Source organism: Dermacentor andersoni, chromosome 2 (genome assembly GCF_023375885.2).
Source record: "Dermacentor andersoni chromosome 2, qqDerAnde1_hic_scaffold, whole genome shotgun sequence".
NCBI classification, from domain to species: domain Eukaryota; kingdom Metazoa; phylum Arthropoda; class Arachnida; order Ixodida; family Ixodidae; genus Dermacentor; species Dermacentor andersoni.
The window spans coordinates 137,012,000-137,030,960 of record NC_092815.1 but is presented as its reverse complement, the minus strand read 5'-3'; the positions used below and the strand labels follow the sequence as shown (position 1 = coordinate 137,030,960).

The 18,961-nt window shown below is 45.4% G+C and overlaps 2 protein-coding genes across 3 annotated transcripts in view; both read right to left on the bottom strand.

The window, feature by feature from the left end:
- Positions 1–357: 357 nt before the first annotated feature.
- On the bottom strand, positions 358–14,856 carry LOC126540041 (zinc finger CCCH domain-containing protein 10-like). 2 transcript variants are annotated; one of them, XM_050186846.3, is made up of 5 exons: positions 14,659–14,856; positions 13,957–14,195; positions 13,132–13,284; positions 6,230–6,475; positions 358–1,676 (listed from the first exon to the last, which is right to left on the bottom strand). In XM_050186846.3, the coding sequence occupies exons 2-5, from the start codon at positions 14,098–14,100 to the stop codon at positions 1,305–1,307; spliced, it is 915 nt and encodes a 304-aa protein (XP_050042803.1). In that variant the 5' UTR covers positions 14,101–14,195; positions 14,659–14,856; the 3' UTR covers positions 358–1,304. The 2 variants fall into 2 exon arrangements, with proteins under 2 accessions (XP_050042803.1, XP_050042804.1); XM_050186847.3 differs by lacking the exon at positions 14,659–14,856 and adding an exon at positions 14,368–14,627.
- A 1,269-nt stretch (positions 14,857–16,125) lies between these two features.
- LOC126540052 (integrin alpha-PS2-like) overlaps positions 16,126–18,961 on the bottom strand; it is an 86,623-nt gene continuing 83,787 nt past the window's right edge. Inside the window, exon 27 of the mRNA XM_072286553.1 lies at positions 16,126–17,724. Coding sequence (XP_072142654.1) covers positions 17,626–17,724 — 99 coding nt within the window. The 3' untranslated portion in view covers positions 16,126–17,625. The remainder of the gene's footprint in view (positions 17,725–18,961) is intronic.

Sequence of the window (18,961 nt, the reverse complement as noted above, 5' to 3'; positions counted from 1 at the left end):
CCTTGAACTAAATAACATCTTAATTTCTGCTTCGTTATCAATCACCAAGGCACCACAAAGAAAACATTGTTGGGTGGGCACCGAGCACAAAATGAAATGCATCAAGCGTCGCCTTAAAATTGGAATAACCAATAAGTCAGTTGATGCTTGCTGCAACGCGATTTGATGCACACCCATGTGGCCTGAAAACTATCTCTAAGTGCCTCTCTTAGCATCAATAAGCTCCGTAACGACCACAAGTTGGCAACGCGTGGGCAAGGGCGCCGTCAAAAATGTTGGCAAGACAGAGCGAGACCACACCATCATGCGTGCCTGGCAAAGATGGAAAGAGAAAATTGCAACAAGACGCTACAGGGCTAAGAGAGCATATTTCAATTTTTTTTTCTGGATGTACACAGAACGGTGCAAGATGTGAAGCAGCACTGACGATTTAATAATGTTGCTGTGCTCCTGTTGTGATGGTTGTGTCAGAATATAGTTTGTTGAATTGCAGAGACAAAAGTGTCCAATGCGAAACATGACAGAAGCATGAAACAATGAAGAGTAGGATGTACGTTTGAAAGCAGCAGCAACAATGCATGTCAGTGATTGTACCACAGTGTGCAACAGCATAGCACCATGAAGAAATTCAACATGCTTATAAAAATATGTGGAACCAGACAGAAAGCCAAGAACACATCACACCTACCAAAGAAAAACAAAAAAGAAAACAAGAACAATATAAAAGAAAGAAAAGTGTCAGATTTAAGCAAAGTTTCACACTGACATTTCACCCACTGTTTAGAATGTTGGCAATAATATATATATTTTTTTTAGCCAGCAGTACAAGAACACATCTGGTTTTCTTTGAAGCCACACACTTGCAACATTTACACCAGGTCTCGCAATAATCATCGTACAGCTTGCCACCTTAACTTGGTGTCAGACACAACTAAGGCAGCAGGAGAGCTGGTGAGTTGAAACGCGAGTCCATGCCACACAAACCGAAAAGGAATGGCTTGTATCCAGGGGACTTGGGGTGAACTGGAGGGGGGGGTGGGGAAATGATCTCCATGTCACTCGTCAGGATGTTGTGCGGGCATCACCACAGCAGAAAAACTGATGGCATCAAATACAGCTGCCATCCAGCAGCAGAATGTCCGTACCAACAAGATGTGACGTCTCAAAGCTAGAGGGTGGTGTTGCACTAGGACACGCAGCTTCAGTCGCTGCATCTCCACATGCTTCACTTAAGAGGCATGCCCTTCACACGATCCAGACCAGTGCAAGGGAGATTGGGAGTATGGTTGCCACCTGGGATGGGCCTAGTGAGTCATTCGGTGGGCAATGACTGGGCGCAGGCTTTGAGTCATGACAGGGTAGGAAACCAGTGGCGCTGATGGGCTGCTCATGGTGATTATGGTTTGTGCAAGGCTCTGTGAAAGGGAGGCTGGCAAGCTGGATGATATGGACACTGGCACCACGGGCATCATAGGCGTCATGCTCTGTGGTGTGGAGGTCAAGTCAGCTGTGCCACCTAGTGGTGCCACGGGCCCCAACGCAGCCGCTGTTGGGATCACACCCAGCGGCTGGGTACCAGCGGGTGCCTGCTTGCTCAGCCGCAAAGCTGCGTTCTGGTCCAGCAGAAACTCGTTGGTGGCCATCAGGTCAGCCACCTGCTTCTTCAAGTCATCCACCTGCAAGACGGGTGTTATAAATGTTGAGAACTTTAAATGGCTGTGAAAAATTGGGCGTTCTTTGCCCACGTGAGGTTTGAAGAAGAGCGCCTACCTTTACTACAACACTTCAGGGATAGCCACTACATCAAGGTGGTATTCAATCGCTAGTGCAGTATGCCTGTTCCATGAATTGGCACTTATGACATTTCAAAACCATATGCAAGATTACATGCAAAGGCCAGTCTGCTAAATACATGCATATTTAAGGAGTTTCTTTTTCTTTCTTTTCAACACAGTGACAACTAGGATATCGAGGCAATTGATCTAAGAAAATTACTAACTAAACATTGCATGGGAACATGTGGCACATGTCACAGCTTCAAGCTGTCTTTTTCTTGCCAGTGTTTCAGTTGCAATTTATTTATTTGCAGAGCACACAGGTCAACCCATAGAAGCATCAATGAATCATTTATTTATGCATGCAGCATTAAACATCCCATATAGACTTTTCCAACAGCTCCCTGTTTGTCTCCATAATGTTCCCTGTGCTGCAAGCCTATGTGGGCACATGATCAAGAGCTCTAGGGACTATGGAAACACATGCCCTGTGTGCCCACATGCAACAGTTTCCAGAAGTGCATGTTTGTGCTCCGATCAAAGGCTATACAGAATAAAGTAAATTAATCGATTACAATTTGTGTGCACCTTAGAATTATATACCAAAACGTTTGTAAGAATTAGATCATCTGCTTATGATTTCATTAGCTATAGCTCTTTTCTTCTTTCAATGATTTCTTTACTGCAATTTCTAGTTAGTCCATTTGTCACTTATTCCTTTCTCAACTTCCATGTCATTTTACATGTCCTCATTTGAAGTCATTACACAATAAATTATAAAGCAATTTTATGAAGAGCACATGGCAGGGCTGTACTAATGCTTTCATAACATGCAAGTGAACAAAGAAGAAGAAAAGAAAAAAGGAGCTTTGCTTAAGTCAACTGTATCTGCTCTCCTAAAATAAGACATCCCTTCATGCCAGTAGCACAGACCAGGTACAAAAACTGGCTGTACAAGGGCTGGGAATCTACTACCTGGCATTCCTACTGTGTACCCACATTTGTATGTGGTTATTTAGGAAGTACAGCTAGCTTTTTTCCCTTTTTTTTGTATAAACGACTATGCTAAACGGAAAGCGAAACCTACACAAGCTCGTAAACAGTGTAACAAGTGCAGAGTCCGTGAAAGTCAACCAGGTGTTGCCTTGACTAGTGGGATAGAACTAGCACAGAAGCTTGCTCCACCACTGCAAATCGCAAGACTGGGAGTCAAGTGCAAGGGCTTGTCAAGTGCAGTGCTGTCAACTGCTGTGCAGAGCACGCAAGCAGCCTGCTCCACTCTGTGGGGTGACTGCAGCATCTGAGATTGTACGCCTGGACGCACGCACAGACTAATAGACATTGCAGAACTGCTTTTCACAAGTGGTGATGTTCATAACCTAACATGCAGTTGGCCTTATGGCACTCGCAGTCTTGCTGCACCGTGATGCCATAGTGCGATGCGCCTGGGCTGACAATGCGTGCCCAATCCTTTTGCAACAAACGATGGGCACTTACTGAATGTTCAAGATACCGTTCCTCTTCCACTGTCAGTCGAGAGGCCATGACAAAAGTGGCAATTCATCAGTGGTGTTTGGTATATATACAGTTTTTCTAGCCACTAGAAATCACTAGATGTAGTCGCTTGTGGGCTGATAACAGTATCTGAGATCAGCAAAACAGGTGCGATTTTTTTTTTCATATGATCGGATGTGAATCGTATGCATTATCAGCCCACACGCATAATTCCATTGCCCTGCTGCACAGCAAGACAGTGCTCCGAGACAAGGCGCACATCCGGCAAAACAATAGCGCTTACCAACCTCAATGCTGGTTTAAAGCAATGCGTGCAGCTCTACATTTTCATTAGGTTGTGCATGCTCCTGCGTGCATCTCGGACCAAGGAACCGCCCCAAGATGTTACCCTGTAGAGCGAAGCGTCAGATCATGCGCTCTATAAAGCAATGGATGGCACTGTACAAGTCCAGAGTCTAGTGAACAAGATGAAAACAGTGCCAGAACATGAGCCTCCACCTTAAACTGTGTTCAGTCCGTACCTTGTACTTTGACATTGAGAAACCTGTGCTATATATATGACATGCTCGAAGAAGTTTGTAAAAATTGCTAAAGCGGCTGTAACTTCGCAACTACTACTATCATTCGACGTCCAGGCATATCTTACTGTTTAGACTAAAAAGCTAAGCTTAGCTGCATGCCTAAATTTCTCCAAGCTTGCATTTGTCATTGAAGTCCACCTACACGACTTGAGCTAAACGAAATGCAATTATTGTATGAATTATCATCATCATCAGCCTATTTTATGTCCACTGCAGGATGAAGGCCTCTCCCTGTGATCTCCAATTACCCCTGTCCTGCGCTAACCGATTCCAACTAGCGCCAGCGAATTTCCTAATTTCATCGCCCCACCTAGTCTTCTGCCATCCTCGACTGCGCTTCCCTTGTCTTGGTACCCATTCTGTAACTCTAATGCTCCAACGGTTAGCTAACCTGCGCATTACATGACCTGCCCAGCTCCATTTTTTTTCTCTTAATGTCAATCAGAATATCGGCCATACCCATTTGCTCTCCAATTCAAATCGCTCTCTTTCTCTCTTTAACATTATGCCTGGCATTGAAAATAACAACTACCAATACTACTTAACATGGGAATATGCGAGCTAAGTGGGCCACACAGCAGACTTTACAGCTGTGGCTTTTTTTTTACATGTGATCATCATCTACAGCTTTCAAAAAACGGGCAATGTTTGTCCTGTTTAGAGCACTATGTCAACATCCATTGCAGGATAAAAAAAACTAAATATTTTGAATCTTGCAATGGGCCATAAGATGATAAATTTAGTTGTCGCTAAGGGCACAACAACCTTATTCCAGGATGCTTTTTTTGGCACACATCCAGCACTTGCTAAATGTGCGTCACGAGATGCCACTGGTCTTCTGCAGATGTCACTTGGACCATAAGAGACCAGTCACAGGCAGTAGAATGTTTGACACCACAAGTCAGATTTATCAATACACCTCACTATAGCCGTAAAGAAGTGTTGACATATATGAACTTTTCATCTTTAGCACTAAATAAACCTCCTCAACCCCAAAACCATAGAAGGAACACTGGCAAGTCTCAGAACAGCCTGAATAATTTAATATGATAGCTTTATTGCTCACAAGCTTTCATTTCATTTCCCAGGTGGTCGTCTCAAAACAGCAGAAAATTGAGGTTTTGGCACTCACTCTGGCACACTTTGTCTGTTGTGCTGCTACATTGGGCCGCGAAATAGACAGCAGCATAACAGACAACTCAGCGAGCCAGAACAAGCGCCAAAATGTAGTGTTATTCACAAGGCCCGTGGGAGACAACTTGTGGGAAACAAAACAGAAAATGGTTTGTAGAAAAGCTATTATAGTAAATTATTGAGGGCATTCTGAGGCTTGCCAGTACATTTTCTAGAGTTTCTGGCAGTTGAGGACCTCAAACGTGAGAAATGAAAAGTTTCAGATGTCGTGCCAGCACTCCAAGTGTGAAAAAGTACATATGTATATAATGAAAGGTACACGTTTATCTTCACTGTAAAAACTACATATAATCGAGGGCAGGCCCATGATAAAACACCATTAGTAAATTTTTTTTTTCATACACACAGAGGTTAGGTTAGGTGGCACTTGTAAATCAACTATCAGATCTGCACCAACCATTGCACTCTCTCTCCCCCACACTCAAGCTGTTTTTGGGTCGTATCCAGCACAAAGTGTCCTTACGGCCAATAAATGCGAGGCGCAACCACAACTTGCCGGTTTGCATTTCGTGGTGACATGCTGCAGCTTCTCAAGTTGTCCACCATGCCCCACGCTCATATTGAAACAACTAAAATGATGCCACGTGTGTTCAGAGTATTTCTCCGGGCCTCCTGAATGCACACATTTCTGCAGCATTTTGTCCGCCTTTCCAAGTCCCGGACCTCTCGGTTTTGCAGACCTTGCATTTTTGCGCCGCGCTTCCTGCCACGCTGCTGCTTTCGATTGCCATTTCGCATGCGCTTTTGCCTCTTATTAAGATGCTTCGCCATGCCTGCAACGCTTTTGATCGCGCACATGCCCCACAACATCGCACTGCACTTTTCCCATACTTTCGCTTGCGCTCTTGCCTTGCGTTTACACAATATGCCTTAGCCACGCCGTTCTGCAAGTGCTCTTGCCGGCCATTTCGCACGCACTTCTGCTTCTCACTTTGATGCCTTGTCAATCACTACAAGGTCTCCACCCGCGCATTTGCCGCACTTTTTTTATGCTCTGCATTTTGGCCCACTGCGCTCTTCGCTGCACTGCGCCCCGCGCTCGCGCCCCCATCCCAGATAAGAGAGAGAGAGAGAGCCACGAGTGGGGGGGTGGTGAGTGCCCGGCAGGCAGTGAAAAGGCCTTTAATGCTGCATAAATCGGGTATAGGGAGTGGGACGGCCGACCTTGCGGCGCAAGATGGCATTCTCTTGCTGCAGCACACGATAGCCCATCTCGTCATCCAGGGCCCGTCGCTTGGCCTCTGGTTCCTCCTCTCCTAGGTGTCGGAACTTGCAGCGGCCTGCGCGGCGGCAGTCTCCCTTCAGGAAATCTTTGCAGACAGGCGGGATCATGCCCACCACCTGTGGCGGCTCAGACACACCCCCGGCAGAGGGCGGCAGACGCCCCGTAGTGCGGAACAGTTCTTCCTCCTGTGCAAAGCGCAAACAACCAAACTTGGTGGTTTAACCAAATTGAGTGCTGCAGACATATGTGGGAACGAAGTACTTTTCGGACAAGAACTAATAATTGGGGCAGATTACTAGAAAGGAAAATGGGCACAGTATTCTGGATATATCATTATCAGTGCGCCTACTTTCACTCGTCCCTTTTATCTATGACAGCACGGCAAAAAATCGACCTCAAGCAGCTCACGGAGGAAATACTATAAGCTGCACTGGTAGATTGCCCAACTGAAGTAGTGAGTCAGTCAGTTACCTTTACTAAGGTCAAAGGATCTCGGTAATCAGAGCAGATTGGAGCAACACCATGTTCAAATCCTCCAGCTCTCTGTGATGCAGTATTTGCAACATCTGGCCAAGGGCAGCTGAATAAAATGATTCGCACTAAATCAGAAATTAGTAAATGCTTGACCTGAAAATTCAGTGGCGTTATTCCACACAAGCACAACTCGAACCTGCAAACATGCAAACACAGGTTGCTGTAAGCACTGCAGTTTGGGTGCAATGTTCAAGATTGAAACTTTAGCATTTGCTTGCTACTAGAAAAGAGAGAGAGAGAGGTTAAATTGTCAGGTTTTAGGTCCAAAACCAGGATATGATTGATGTAATGAATGAATTATGGGGTTTTACGTGCCAAAACCACTTTCTGATTATGAGGCACGCCGTAGTGGAGGACTCCGGACATTTCGACCACCTGGGGTTCTTTAACGTGCACCTAAATCTAAGTACACGGGCGTTTCCGCATTTCGCCCCCATCGAAATGCGGCCGCCATGGCCGGGATTCGATCCCGCGACCTCGTGCTCAGCAGCCTAACACCATAGCCACTGAGCAACCGCAGCGGGTAATATGATTGATGTACACCGTAATGAGAGGGGTGGGGGGGGGTTGCGGAACTCCGAATTAATGTTGACCACCTGGGGTTCTTTAGTGTGCACCTAAATATAAGTACACAGGAGTTCTGGCATTTCACCCGCATCGAAATGTGGCTGCCGAAGCCTAGGACTGAACTCATGACCTTGTGCTTAGCAATCCAAGCCACAGCCACTGGGCCACCGTGGGGTGGGTAAAAACAAAATTTTTTGCCTGTGCAAGCTGTGAAGTCCCAGGAGAACATCCATCCTGTTACTTACTGCACAACAGCAGGCACAAAAGTATGAACGGATAACTCGCAAGCGAGGAAGCCAAGGGAATCTTGAGATGCCACAAGTGCATAATGCCCGTGATATCCACAAAAACCTTTGTACCCGTGACGCCTCTGCTACAACAATTGTGCCAAAGTGGTATGAATACTTTGCCCTTGCAATATTTTCTTTGTTTTCTGTAGTCGCAACACTGAAGAAAAGCTGGAACACTAACGTCTCGTTAAAAAATTTGCCCGCTGCACTCAGCCAGAAGTTACCAGTCTAGCAGTTCTTTATCTGCCTCATATTACACTGCCCACAAATGCAAAACACAAACACACCAAGTATAGTCACATCCACACAGGGGATACGGTGCAAATGCAAAAGATGATGTTTCACAAATAGAAATAAGTATGGTTTCATCCCTTCAATATGGTACTATAAGTTTGACGCAGAACGTTGCAAAAGGATCATGCAAGTTGAGACCCACCTATGAAATCTAACAAATAGATTATCCCACATGGCATTACGGTATGAGTGAATATGCCTTAGCCGCTGCTGAGAACACATTAGTACTTATCAAAAGCTATTTCCTCATTTGCACTGTGCACATTTGAAACTTTCATTTTTTTTCAGCAATGGAAGCAACTAATGGTGGTATTGGCAATAGTTCAAATGAATACGGTGCTATACGCACGTACTGCGGCTACATGGTTTCATCACGAGAGCCACAACAACATTTTCCATCTCATAATACAAGCAAAGTGTGCTTGTACACAGTGTTTGCAGCAATGACTGCCATTAGTCGGCAAACTGTCTCACAGAATATTGTGCCTTACAATTATGAAATGGCTTTATTATTGTATGACTGACTGTAAGTACTGGAAGGTCTTGCTAGAAAGCTGCCTTCATACAATTAACCATTGCAATGTTTACTACACACAACCTTGTACTCATCACTGTCTACCTGACATTTCAGTTTGCACATTTCCTCCGCACATTTATCCCATGTCTGGCTCCCTCAACAAATGTCACACATCATTTCCCCTTTCTCGTGTTGGTTTTCTAGGAATGCCTGTCCCAATGGCACCCCGCTGCCCCTCCTCTTGCAGCATAAACAACTGGGATGCATTTGACCACTTGACAACAGAGAAGAGTAAAACAGGTTTACACACTGAGATAAGTGAAAACTGTCATTTGTATGTTGTAGAGATGTTTGTTTGTATGTTGTATAGATGCAAAACTTAAGTTCAAGTTTGGCAGCATTTTGTCCTAACTTACAAAATTTGAAGGTGCCCTTAAACAGGTAGCAGAACGAAAACATCAAATCAGTCCTCTCCTTTAAATTTGATCTACCGAAAGCTTTTGCTATTTCTCTCAGCTACCAGTGTTGCTGACATGTGTATACTTATAGTCAATAGAACTCGCAGTCCTAAAATGACTCAAATTCCAGCGATACCTTTGCAGGTACGGACGCTTTTGATGATAACCTTTCAATTGTGTGATAGAAGTGGCGGTTGTTAGAAATGGGTATGACCCTTTTAATCTTTTATCTACTGGCTTATGGAAGAAGCACCAACAAAAAAATCTAATCTTCTCAGTGGAACAGACAGCTCCATAATTATAGTATGAAGCATCGATTCTTGAACAGCACAACAAATAATTACATCATTTTTAAATCTTGACCAATGCAAAACATGAAGGAGGCTAATTTCAGTAGAACCACAGAAATCGGAGATGGGTGATCACATGGTGTTACGAATCACCAGCGCACCACAACGAGGCCCACATGCAGTGATTCACAGTGAGCACACGCCTCCAAACTTGCCCCAGGCACCAGTCATCATTCTGCACTTCTTTGCAGCCAACAAGGTGTTTAATGTTCCAGCATTCTTAGGGTACTTCAAGCACTTTCCAATGGCTAGCTACATATGTGTATGTTTGCACCTAAGCATTTTCCCGCCTGCCTGGGTCACTGGGTGGTCCGTGGTTGAATGGCTAGCGCATCGGGCTGCTGTGCTGGGGAATATGGTTCTAAACCAACCAGCGGATTAATTTGGGTCATTGAACATGTGTCAATATGGGCATGTGTGCCGCTCTTCAACGAACCTCTTTCATGCCGACATGGGTCACTGTAGATGCGGAACAGGGTAGGTACCACTGTTCAATTAAACTCTTTGATGCCAGCAGTATGTGCCACTGGAAATGTGCTGATCTACAATGACGAAAAAGATCCCTTAACTTGATCCGATGTTGACATCAATCGAACCCACGTCACTTGGATTCCTCAAGGACGGCAATTCGGCACTTTAGCAGGCTGCGCCACAAATGCGCTGGGTATTGCCACTTTCCAATGAACGCCTTTGACGTCAACGCTCTAGCAAGCTGCTCCATGAATACACTGGGTTTGTGCTACTCTTCAATGAACCCCTTGCCAACAAGCGTCACGGAGTTATGGGCCACTCGATGTACGGCAAGCTTGGGAACAATTCTCGGTGTCCGCAGGCACGGGTGTGCCACGCTTGTCGCCTCGCAGGCAATGTGTGGACTTCTCAGCACTGCTACCATATTGCTCAGCATGTTCAGAAAGAAGCCCGAGAGAGGAGCTCAGTTGCCGCATGCAGGCTTCACAGAGACAGTGCTAGATGGTGCCAAGTGTTCTCAAGGAAGCGCGGAACAGGAATTCCACTGCAGTACACGCCTAATACATAACTTGTTTTGACGGGGGCAATGTATGGTATCGCTATATTGATTCAATGCTAAGCACATTACTGCCAACAGTTATCGTAAAAATGGGTTCTGCCAATTATAATTTTAATTCCTTGCCAGAAAATGTAGTACGTATATAAACTATCTGCTGTTGCTTGCTCCTGAATCCAAAGCGTTCCTCTCGCAACCTCTACCGTCCTGTTCCATTGAGTGCTCAGTGCACTCAGCTTTCAGCAGTGCAAGTTACGATGTAATATGCCACATGGTATCATGTGACCACCTCCTCTTTGTGCAATCTAACCGATTTCCAGCCTTGTGTCCAAAGCTGCACTTGTACGTTTCGAACTGATCACTATAACGTTATCTATTGCGCTGTCAAGGAATTGAGGCTTCATACTCTCAAGGGACACTAAAGGGAAAACACTGAATCAGTTTAGGCTGAAACTATTCTTTTAAAACTGTATTTATGTTGACTACACTGTAAGAGGTTGATTACTAGAAAAGAAAATGAAGGCCGGACCTCCATTCTTTAAATTTTGTGTGGAAGTTCCAGTGCTGCTACATTAGCATGACACAATGATTTTCAGATAATTTCTCATATTATTTGAGCCGTTTTGATGGAGTGAACGTTCTTAAGTACATTGTGCTCTACTTTAGAGTACACTGTAGTTCAGCTTTATCAATGGGCAACCATGCACAAGCAGATGCTGACAGAATCCATGATATTACTCCTAACTGGTGTAAGAACTTCAAGACAACATCACCACCTGTCTTTGGCTTTTGCATTTTTTTCTGCCTTATAAGCCTCCTGTTATGGTAAGAATAGCTTTTGTTTGTACTGCAGAAGGGTAGAACAGTAATACAGATCAGCTTATTTTCTCTTTAGTTTCCCTTCAACTACTGTGTCAGTGGCTACCCAGTAAAAGAAAAAGCAACAAGGAAATGAGGCACAGATGTGACACTGCGCCTTTTAAATACTGTAAATGGCCTAAAAAAACTTCCTTCTCTATGTAGCCTTGCACATGATTGAAGCTATGAAATTAACCAGAGAGCAATTAGTTAATTGAGAAAATTGTGGAACTGCCTTTCCGCAGTTCCACAGGATGAAACCATATCTGATGAACTATAAACACTGCTCTGGCAGCTTAACCCTTTGGGTGCTTGCTTTTATGAAGTGCAATGAATTCATTGCAGTTTCTAAAATGAATTTAATTTCTGTTTGAGTAACACATCAGAAGGCTTTAAATTCAAATTGTATTTATTGGCGACATGTTGCTGAACATTATATTAACGTTTTAAAGTTTTAAAATCCAAAACAATTATTTAGTTATGCCGATTAATGAGCCTAAACAGGATATTTAGTGTTCCTCAGGCTAAATGGCCTCTTTGTCACTGTTATTGTCTGTCAAAGTTTTCCTGTAATCAACATAGAAGCCATCCCAATCACAGTTGAAAGGATGTTCTTGAATGTCTGCATCAGGAAAAAAACAAAAATGCACGGGCTTTCTTTCGCCAGTCTGCCGTGTCAGAAAACAAAAGACACAAACAACACTGACAGTTGATCGTAAGCTTTGTCGCACCATGTGTAGTAATAAAACAAAACTCCCCATAAGATTTTAGTTTAGCCAACTTTTGAGTAGATGGTGTAACCAGTCTATGGATGTTCCACATTCACAAATTGCCTTGGACATGGCAAGGGTGTGCATCGGAGGCCAGACGAGAACATAAATGGAAGCAATAATATTTGCAATAATAATGCTGACAGCAATGTAATGTGAATAAATACAATGAAACCACTAAAAATGGCAGCCTCAGCCATGCTGTTGCTAACATGAGATTTTACCCCAGGCGCCTACGGTAATTAGAAATTTATTTCCTAATGCATCTCATCCTTCAGAATGCAATTTCCTCCCCAAAGCCAATTGAAAATCCGCAAGACTGTCACTACCCCGTGTCTCTTCAGCAGCAGCCGATAGCACAGTGAGGACACACGTACATGGCATGCCCCTAAAGAAGTGCCATACCGATACCTGATGCAGGTGGACCTTTAGTAACAAAAATGATGCTAAAGGTCTTTTAAAGTGAAGTATTTTTAGCATATTCTCCAGCAGAGCTATAAGCTCTGAGCACACCCTTTGTTCCTATTTCTGTCATCTTCTCCTTCCTCGCACTGCTGACCGATGTTCAGGTGTCAGCAGGTTTCCTTTTTCTCTATCAATCAATGTCTCTCTCTCTCTCTCTCTAAATATCCTCAGTGCGACAAATGTATGCCTTCAAGTACATAATTCCTTTATTAATACAAAGCTTTATATGCCTGCTTTTTTGGGGGTTCGGCATGTATGCTCGATTGGTTTCTCAACAAGTGGGCTGACTCGGCAGACAGTGTCGCAGCAAAGTAAGCCAACACTGGAGACTGTCATAACAAAGTGCACCAAAACGAGAGAAATGTGTAATCCATAGCTGTGTAGTGGGCATCTCTGAGTATTGCCATTCTGCCAGGCAATCACTTAATCTCTATGCGGCAAAATGTGGTGTAGATGATGAACGTTTGTGTAGCATTTAATTGCCCACTTCACAAAACCTTCGCCTCCACATAGACTCCAGTATGTGCATTGTTGCTTTTTCTCTGAGCAGTACAGCATCCAAACCTGAACAAGTGGTAGTATTGTGTTTTCATAAGAACGCACCGCAAGGAAGACATGCATAGATTACGTGTTGTGCAAGTTCTTCCGCTTGTGCCCCGCACTGCTACGGAAGTGGGACGCGTTGCTCCAACGCGGAATGGTTTAACTCACCTGACGAGTGCAGTGCAGGAATTTGCAGTTTGGTCGCAGACACTCGGAGTTCTGGTAATCATGGCAGAAGACAGGCTCCATGGTGCCGCGGGCATCATCGTTGTCTAGTCCCTCAGGATGCACAAACTTGCAGCGACTGCCTCTGTGACACACCTGAAGGCTCAACAGAATGCGACCGCATTGCAGTGCCGTGGGGGACAGAGGTTGTTTAACATTACTTTCTTTTCTGTTTAAGCTATCATCAAACAATTGCATTCGAGGCAATAAATATCTCCAGCATGCAGCTGAAGCTTGCGCTTAATAAGCACTTGCTAGGATCTCCCATAATTGAGCTACTACGGTTAGGGCAGTTACGATGTATGGTAGCAGTTCATACTTTCTACAAAGCTTTTTCTTCTTTTTTTTAACACTGAGAAGCTGAAACTAATGGTTAACGCAGGCTACAGAAGTACTAAGCGCTGATATATCCGAGCATCTGAAAAGGCTTGGATATTGCGAAGGAACTGCCCAAGATATGGTGAAGCGTTTGCTAAGTCTTGGTAGTGGCAACACAGAACCCTGTACATGCGAAGGAGGCGAGAAACTTTTCCGCTAAGCGATGAGACAAGCAGAAACTCGGTAGTGCGCGCAGTATTTAATCTGCACACAATGAACAAAAGAATCTTGCAAATGTAAATGCGGATCTCCATCAACTTAATCCTCCTAAGTGCGCGTGCATTCGCGTAGTGCGCTAACAGGCATCACGAACGTTGCGACGTATGCAGATACGATCAGTGCAGATATCGCGAATAGTGTTCCCTTTAACAAGCACAATGAGCGGGTCACCTTGCGTAGGAAGTCTCGGCACACGTTCGGCGCATCCAGTCCGCCGTTCGTACCCGACACCGCCATCAGAGCTTCGGGTGGTCTCACGGCTCCCACAGCGTTCACAGCGCTGACGGCAAAGCTCAAATCCTGATTGTCGGTCATCAAGCCGATGATGATACGCAGCACCGTCAAACGACGCTATCAGCAGCAGCAACAGCAGCGGACCGCAAAAGCATGAGACTTCGCCGCGGCAACGCCTGTGCAAAACAACAGCAGCACTTAACCGCCCGGCGCTACTCGCTATAGGCATGGAACACTACGCCAAGAGCCGCTATCTCTGTCACAATAACTAACAAAGTACGAAGGCTTGCCAGATCGCACTGCTATGCCTTCGCTAATAAAATCTGCACCAGCCGCTAAACAACTTACGTGCTACAATTGAGTCTAAATGGGATGATTTACGGCAGTCAGCGCAAGCAACGCGCAGGTGCTCGAAGGCAGGAGCGGCGTTCGGCAGGAACTGCGCGTGCAAGCCAGCTTACGCCATCTGCTGATGATAATCAAGAAAAATGTGCATTCACAGCCTACAGTAACGCCGCAAGTTGCGCAGTGAGGAATCTACGGCGTTAGAAGCTCAAGTTGTTTTATTGTCACTCCGCTTTTCAGAATCGCCATTGGACCCCCCTAAAGTAAAAAATGCATACAGGGAACAGCTTCTACCTTATGATGTGCCCGGCCGCATCTGTAGCAATGCCTGCGTCGTCTAACACCTGCTAGAAAAAGCACTCGCACTCGAAAGTCACGGTTTTGATCGCTAACGCTCACGAACAAACACACGAAAATTGACGCTAACACAACTATCACGCACAAGAACGATACAGCGTCCGGAATGGAACACGAAGCCTGCGTGCTCAGGTTGTTGACTTGATGTATACAGTCGCTGTTTCTTACCCTTATTCAGGTCTCTAGTAAAATTACCCGAACTGATGCATAAATAGCTTGTGTAATGACATCAAGAATTTGAAAAATAAACTCTAATAATTTGTCAAGCTAAAGTGTGAAGTGGCTAGTTGGGGGCTAAATGTAGAACTATTTTTCATCGCGCACGCAACCGGCGCTTCGTGAAGAAGGTTGTTGCGCACGCTACGCTGCGCATGCCCTGACGTGCGCAGCTAAAAAGAAAAAAAAACAAAAGGAAAAGCCCATGTGTTATACTATGTACCATGAACGTATTAAAGTATTTTACAATAGTTGTGTAGTTGCAAGAATTTTCACTCATGTATTTTAAGCGCATTTTGTGTCACTGCTGAAGGCGTTGTGCAAGTTATGATTTCGGTTTCGATTTCGCTCATTTCTTTGGCGCTGTCATTTCCACTTTTGGTCATTTTTTGAAGGGCTGCTATAATATTGTTAATAACTGCTAGTTGAAATTAACTGCATGGACTCAAAAATTTATTCTCATTATTGCCCAAGACACCGATGCTTTTGAAAAGACAAGTCGTAGTGTGAGCGTTTTACTTTGCTACAGACACTAGAGATGCTCCCGCATTACTGGGCGAGATATTTAGGCATAGTGGTTAGGGGAGGTGTGTGATTTTTTTTATGAGGAATTTTCCTTCACTTGTCCATAAAAAAACTTTGGGTAAAGAGAGAGAGCAAAATTCACCGACGTTTACAATACTTCATTATGCGAAATTTGAGCGAAGCTATACACGTCTTTCACTTCGGGTTATATTGGCTCGCGCGGACAGTTTGTCTCGTGCGTCACGTTGGAAATGGAACGAAGTGTGGGGCGACTGCCTCGCTAATCTGGAGATCGTCAGACAGAGCGCGTGGGTGACGCATGGCTGCGATTCACAGCAGCCGCCGTATGAGGGACCTCCCAGACAACGCGTGCTACTCGGGCGCCATCTCGTAGCCGTTGTCGCCGCACTACGATTCTCGCGCTTTCGCCATACCCTCCTCGTCCGCTTTCCGCCTCATGGTTCGGCTTAGATTCCGCTGCACCTTCCTCCTCACGTCTTTCATCCCCCGCTGCGCTCCGCGTTCGCTCTTTCATCCTTGACTCATTCGCTCTGTTACGCCGACGCCGAAGCTCGCCGCAGGAGTGGGCGCCTAGCTGCGCTCTAAAAGAAGGTGGAAATGGGGAGGAGGGTGGGAAGTAAGGAGGGACAACCAGACGCCAAGAACGAACAAAACTGTTTTATTTTGAGCCATGACGGCAGTGTCAGCCGGGCCTTTTCGGTCGGAAAACTCACTCCCGGTCGATAACAGCCCAATAAATAGAAAGCGCGCACAACACGAATCATGAGATCTGCTGCCAAGCCACAGCGTGCTTGAGAGGCCCTGCCGCACTTATTGCACCAGCGCCGGCACAACTTTCCGAAAAGCAGTCTCATTCACTTGACGTTAATGATGATAAATGCACCTTCCTGGTCTGTCCATAAACCACGTGGTTCTACAGTCGGACAGACCTTGTATGGTCGCCATTGCGCAAGCTCCGATCGATCACACAGCTAGCACATCGTAATTTTGGGCTCTGACATGAAGCTGTGTTAAAATGGACACGTCCAGAAATGAGTGAGAAAGTATCATGAACGAAGCACAAAACATAGTTTGATAGAGAAAACAAAATTATAACAATGACGATATAAAAAACGGCCTGCAGAGCTCAAGAGTACCAACGCTGATCCTTCCTACTTTTTTATCTGGCATTTGATTGCCTCTTTCACACGGATCTACTAAAATTTACTGACTTGAAAGATTTCGATTTTCGTCTGCTAGCATGGTTGAAAACATAAGAGCGTTCCCGCTAGCGTTAGCCTGGCTGGAAATCGAGATGAACGGAGGATATCTTTTTATACTGCAAGCTAAGCTGTCAAGCTTTACGTTTCGTGCATCTCTTCAGAGAACGAGGAAATTATTTAAATAAATGTTTGCCTTTGCCAATATAGGGACAGGGCATGAAAACTAAAATCATAAGATATTGCATTCCTGTTTGTGAGGAACCGGAAATAAGAAATCTCTGTTCCTTCGCAATAATTAAAAACCCAATGTCGCCTTCGGAGGTAATCGAAGGAATGTTAGCCAGCTTGCCCTTGGGCTATAGCTCGAGGCGTTCTGCGACTTTTTATCGAATGCGGTACAATTTGCTTTTTTTTTTATCTGGCCCGAATAAAGCCCTCAAATCCCTACGAAATGCATTAAATGCTTGCCTTTGTCTCATTTATAACACACATTGACTCACGCACTTTATTTGAACCACGTAACCTCTTCTTAAAACGGAGAAGTCGTGACGTATTTCAACTTCAAAGCGTACGCGCCTATAGGGACCCTTCTTCCTATTCTTCAAAATTAGACATTTTCTCGGTTTTATTTTTGCTTCGGGTCATTCAGCCAAGTGCAACTGCAGTTTGTTTAACAGTATTAATGTAAAACTAGCGGTAGTTCTTGGCAGAAGCAATCGTATTTGTTCCGATAGCCATTCAGAGGCACTCTGACACCGCTCCAGCCTACAGTCGCGCATGAAGATTGCAGTACGCGCTGTCTCAGTGTCGGGGCAGCAGGCACTGAATTCAGTTGCCGGAGATAATACAGGCCGAGGTCCTTTGAAAGACCCTGACAAGACCGCCCGTCGTCGCCTTCTTGTGAACCATGTACGGATCGAGTTCGACGGTTGCCGCCAAATCACAGGGCTTCGTCACCCTGGGCCAGTCGATAGCCATTCTTCTCCGGTGGGTTGAGGGGTTCCTGGTCCTGCGGCCTTTTTCTCTTGAAGAAGCCCAACTGCGTTTAGAGGCACGCGAAATTTCATGAGACAATCACGGTACATGTACACCGTTTCACGCGCGACGGGAAGGCGAGACACCTTTCACGAGCTAGAATCCCTGCGTGGCAAACTTGCCCAAATAGTGGCGGCGCCATGTAGACATCGTGAGAAATGCGCATGACGGCATTTATGATGTCCCACGTGGGTCCGCCCCGAAAGTGTCAGTTACGAAGGGCAAACTGCGCAGCTATGCGCGCTAATTGCAAATGCAAGCTGGCTACTGCGACGTGACATTGGCAAACTGTCCTGCTGGAAACCTATCTTTACAGAGTTAAAGAAAAATACACTACGATAGTGCATCTGCGCGGGTTCTTATTTAGGCAGTCATCTCTCGTTCGCGCGTGATTCTTCACAAAGAACTAAAGAATCAAACGAGCCAGGGCAAATGTGCAGTTCGCATGTATTTCACGGTCTCCAGAATTACACGCATCATCGCCTCTCACGGCCGTTAACAAATTAATCTTGCGTGCACCGGTGTTATGTATATAGAGGGAAAAAAAGATGGGGACTTTTGTGCGAGGTCGTCCACGCATTTCGGCGCGATAACGCACGTGCCCAGTTGGCTCAGTGCTTATTCATCTTTCCTGGTGATGATCACGCCACTGCCGACAAATCTGCGTCCCGAGGAGGTGAGTGAGCTAAAAAAAACAACATTCTGGGGTTTTACGTGCCAAAGCCACGATCTCGGCAGCGCGACGTCGTAGCCGCTGGGCTACCGCTGTGGGTGCGAGTGGAATACTGTCAGTCATCGCAACAAATGTCCTGCGCGCGAGCCGTGTATGTCGTATCTCGCAGTCCTTTTGTCCCTTCGCGCTGTACGTCATTTTTTATCATGAATTACCAACTAGCCCAAGCAACCACCCTAGTTCACTTCATTTCTAGTACAATGGGCCCTTCCTCTTCTTCCTGTTCCTCAGCAAGTTCAGCGCTGTGTATGTCGTCTCTCGCAGTCTTTGTCATGAATTACCAACTAGCCCAAGCAACCACCCTAGTTCACTCCCTAAAGGTTGTAGGAAATAGCACCTCTTCCTCTCCCCACTCTCTCTATGCATAGCTAATGGAGAGTTTTAGAATAGGGGCCCCAAACGTTTTGGGGCCACAAAGAAATAGCGTCGAAGCCACTGCGCACGCGCGAGACGCAAACTGCCTTTGAGTTTTGCGTTGGGAACGCTATTTCACCGATTTAGCGGGAGC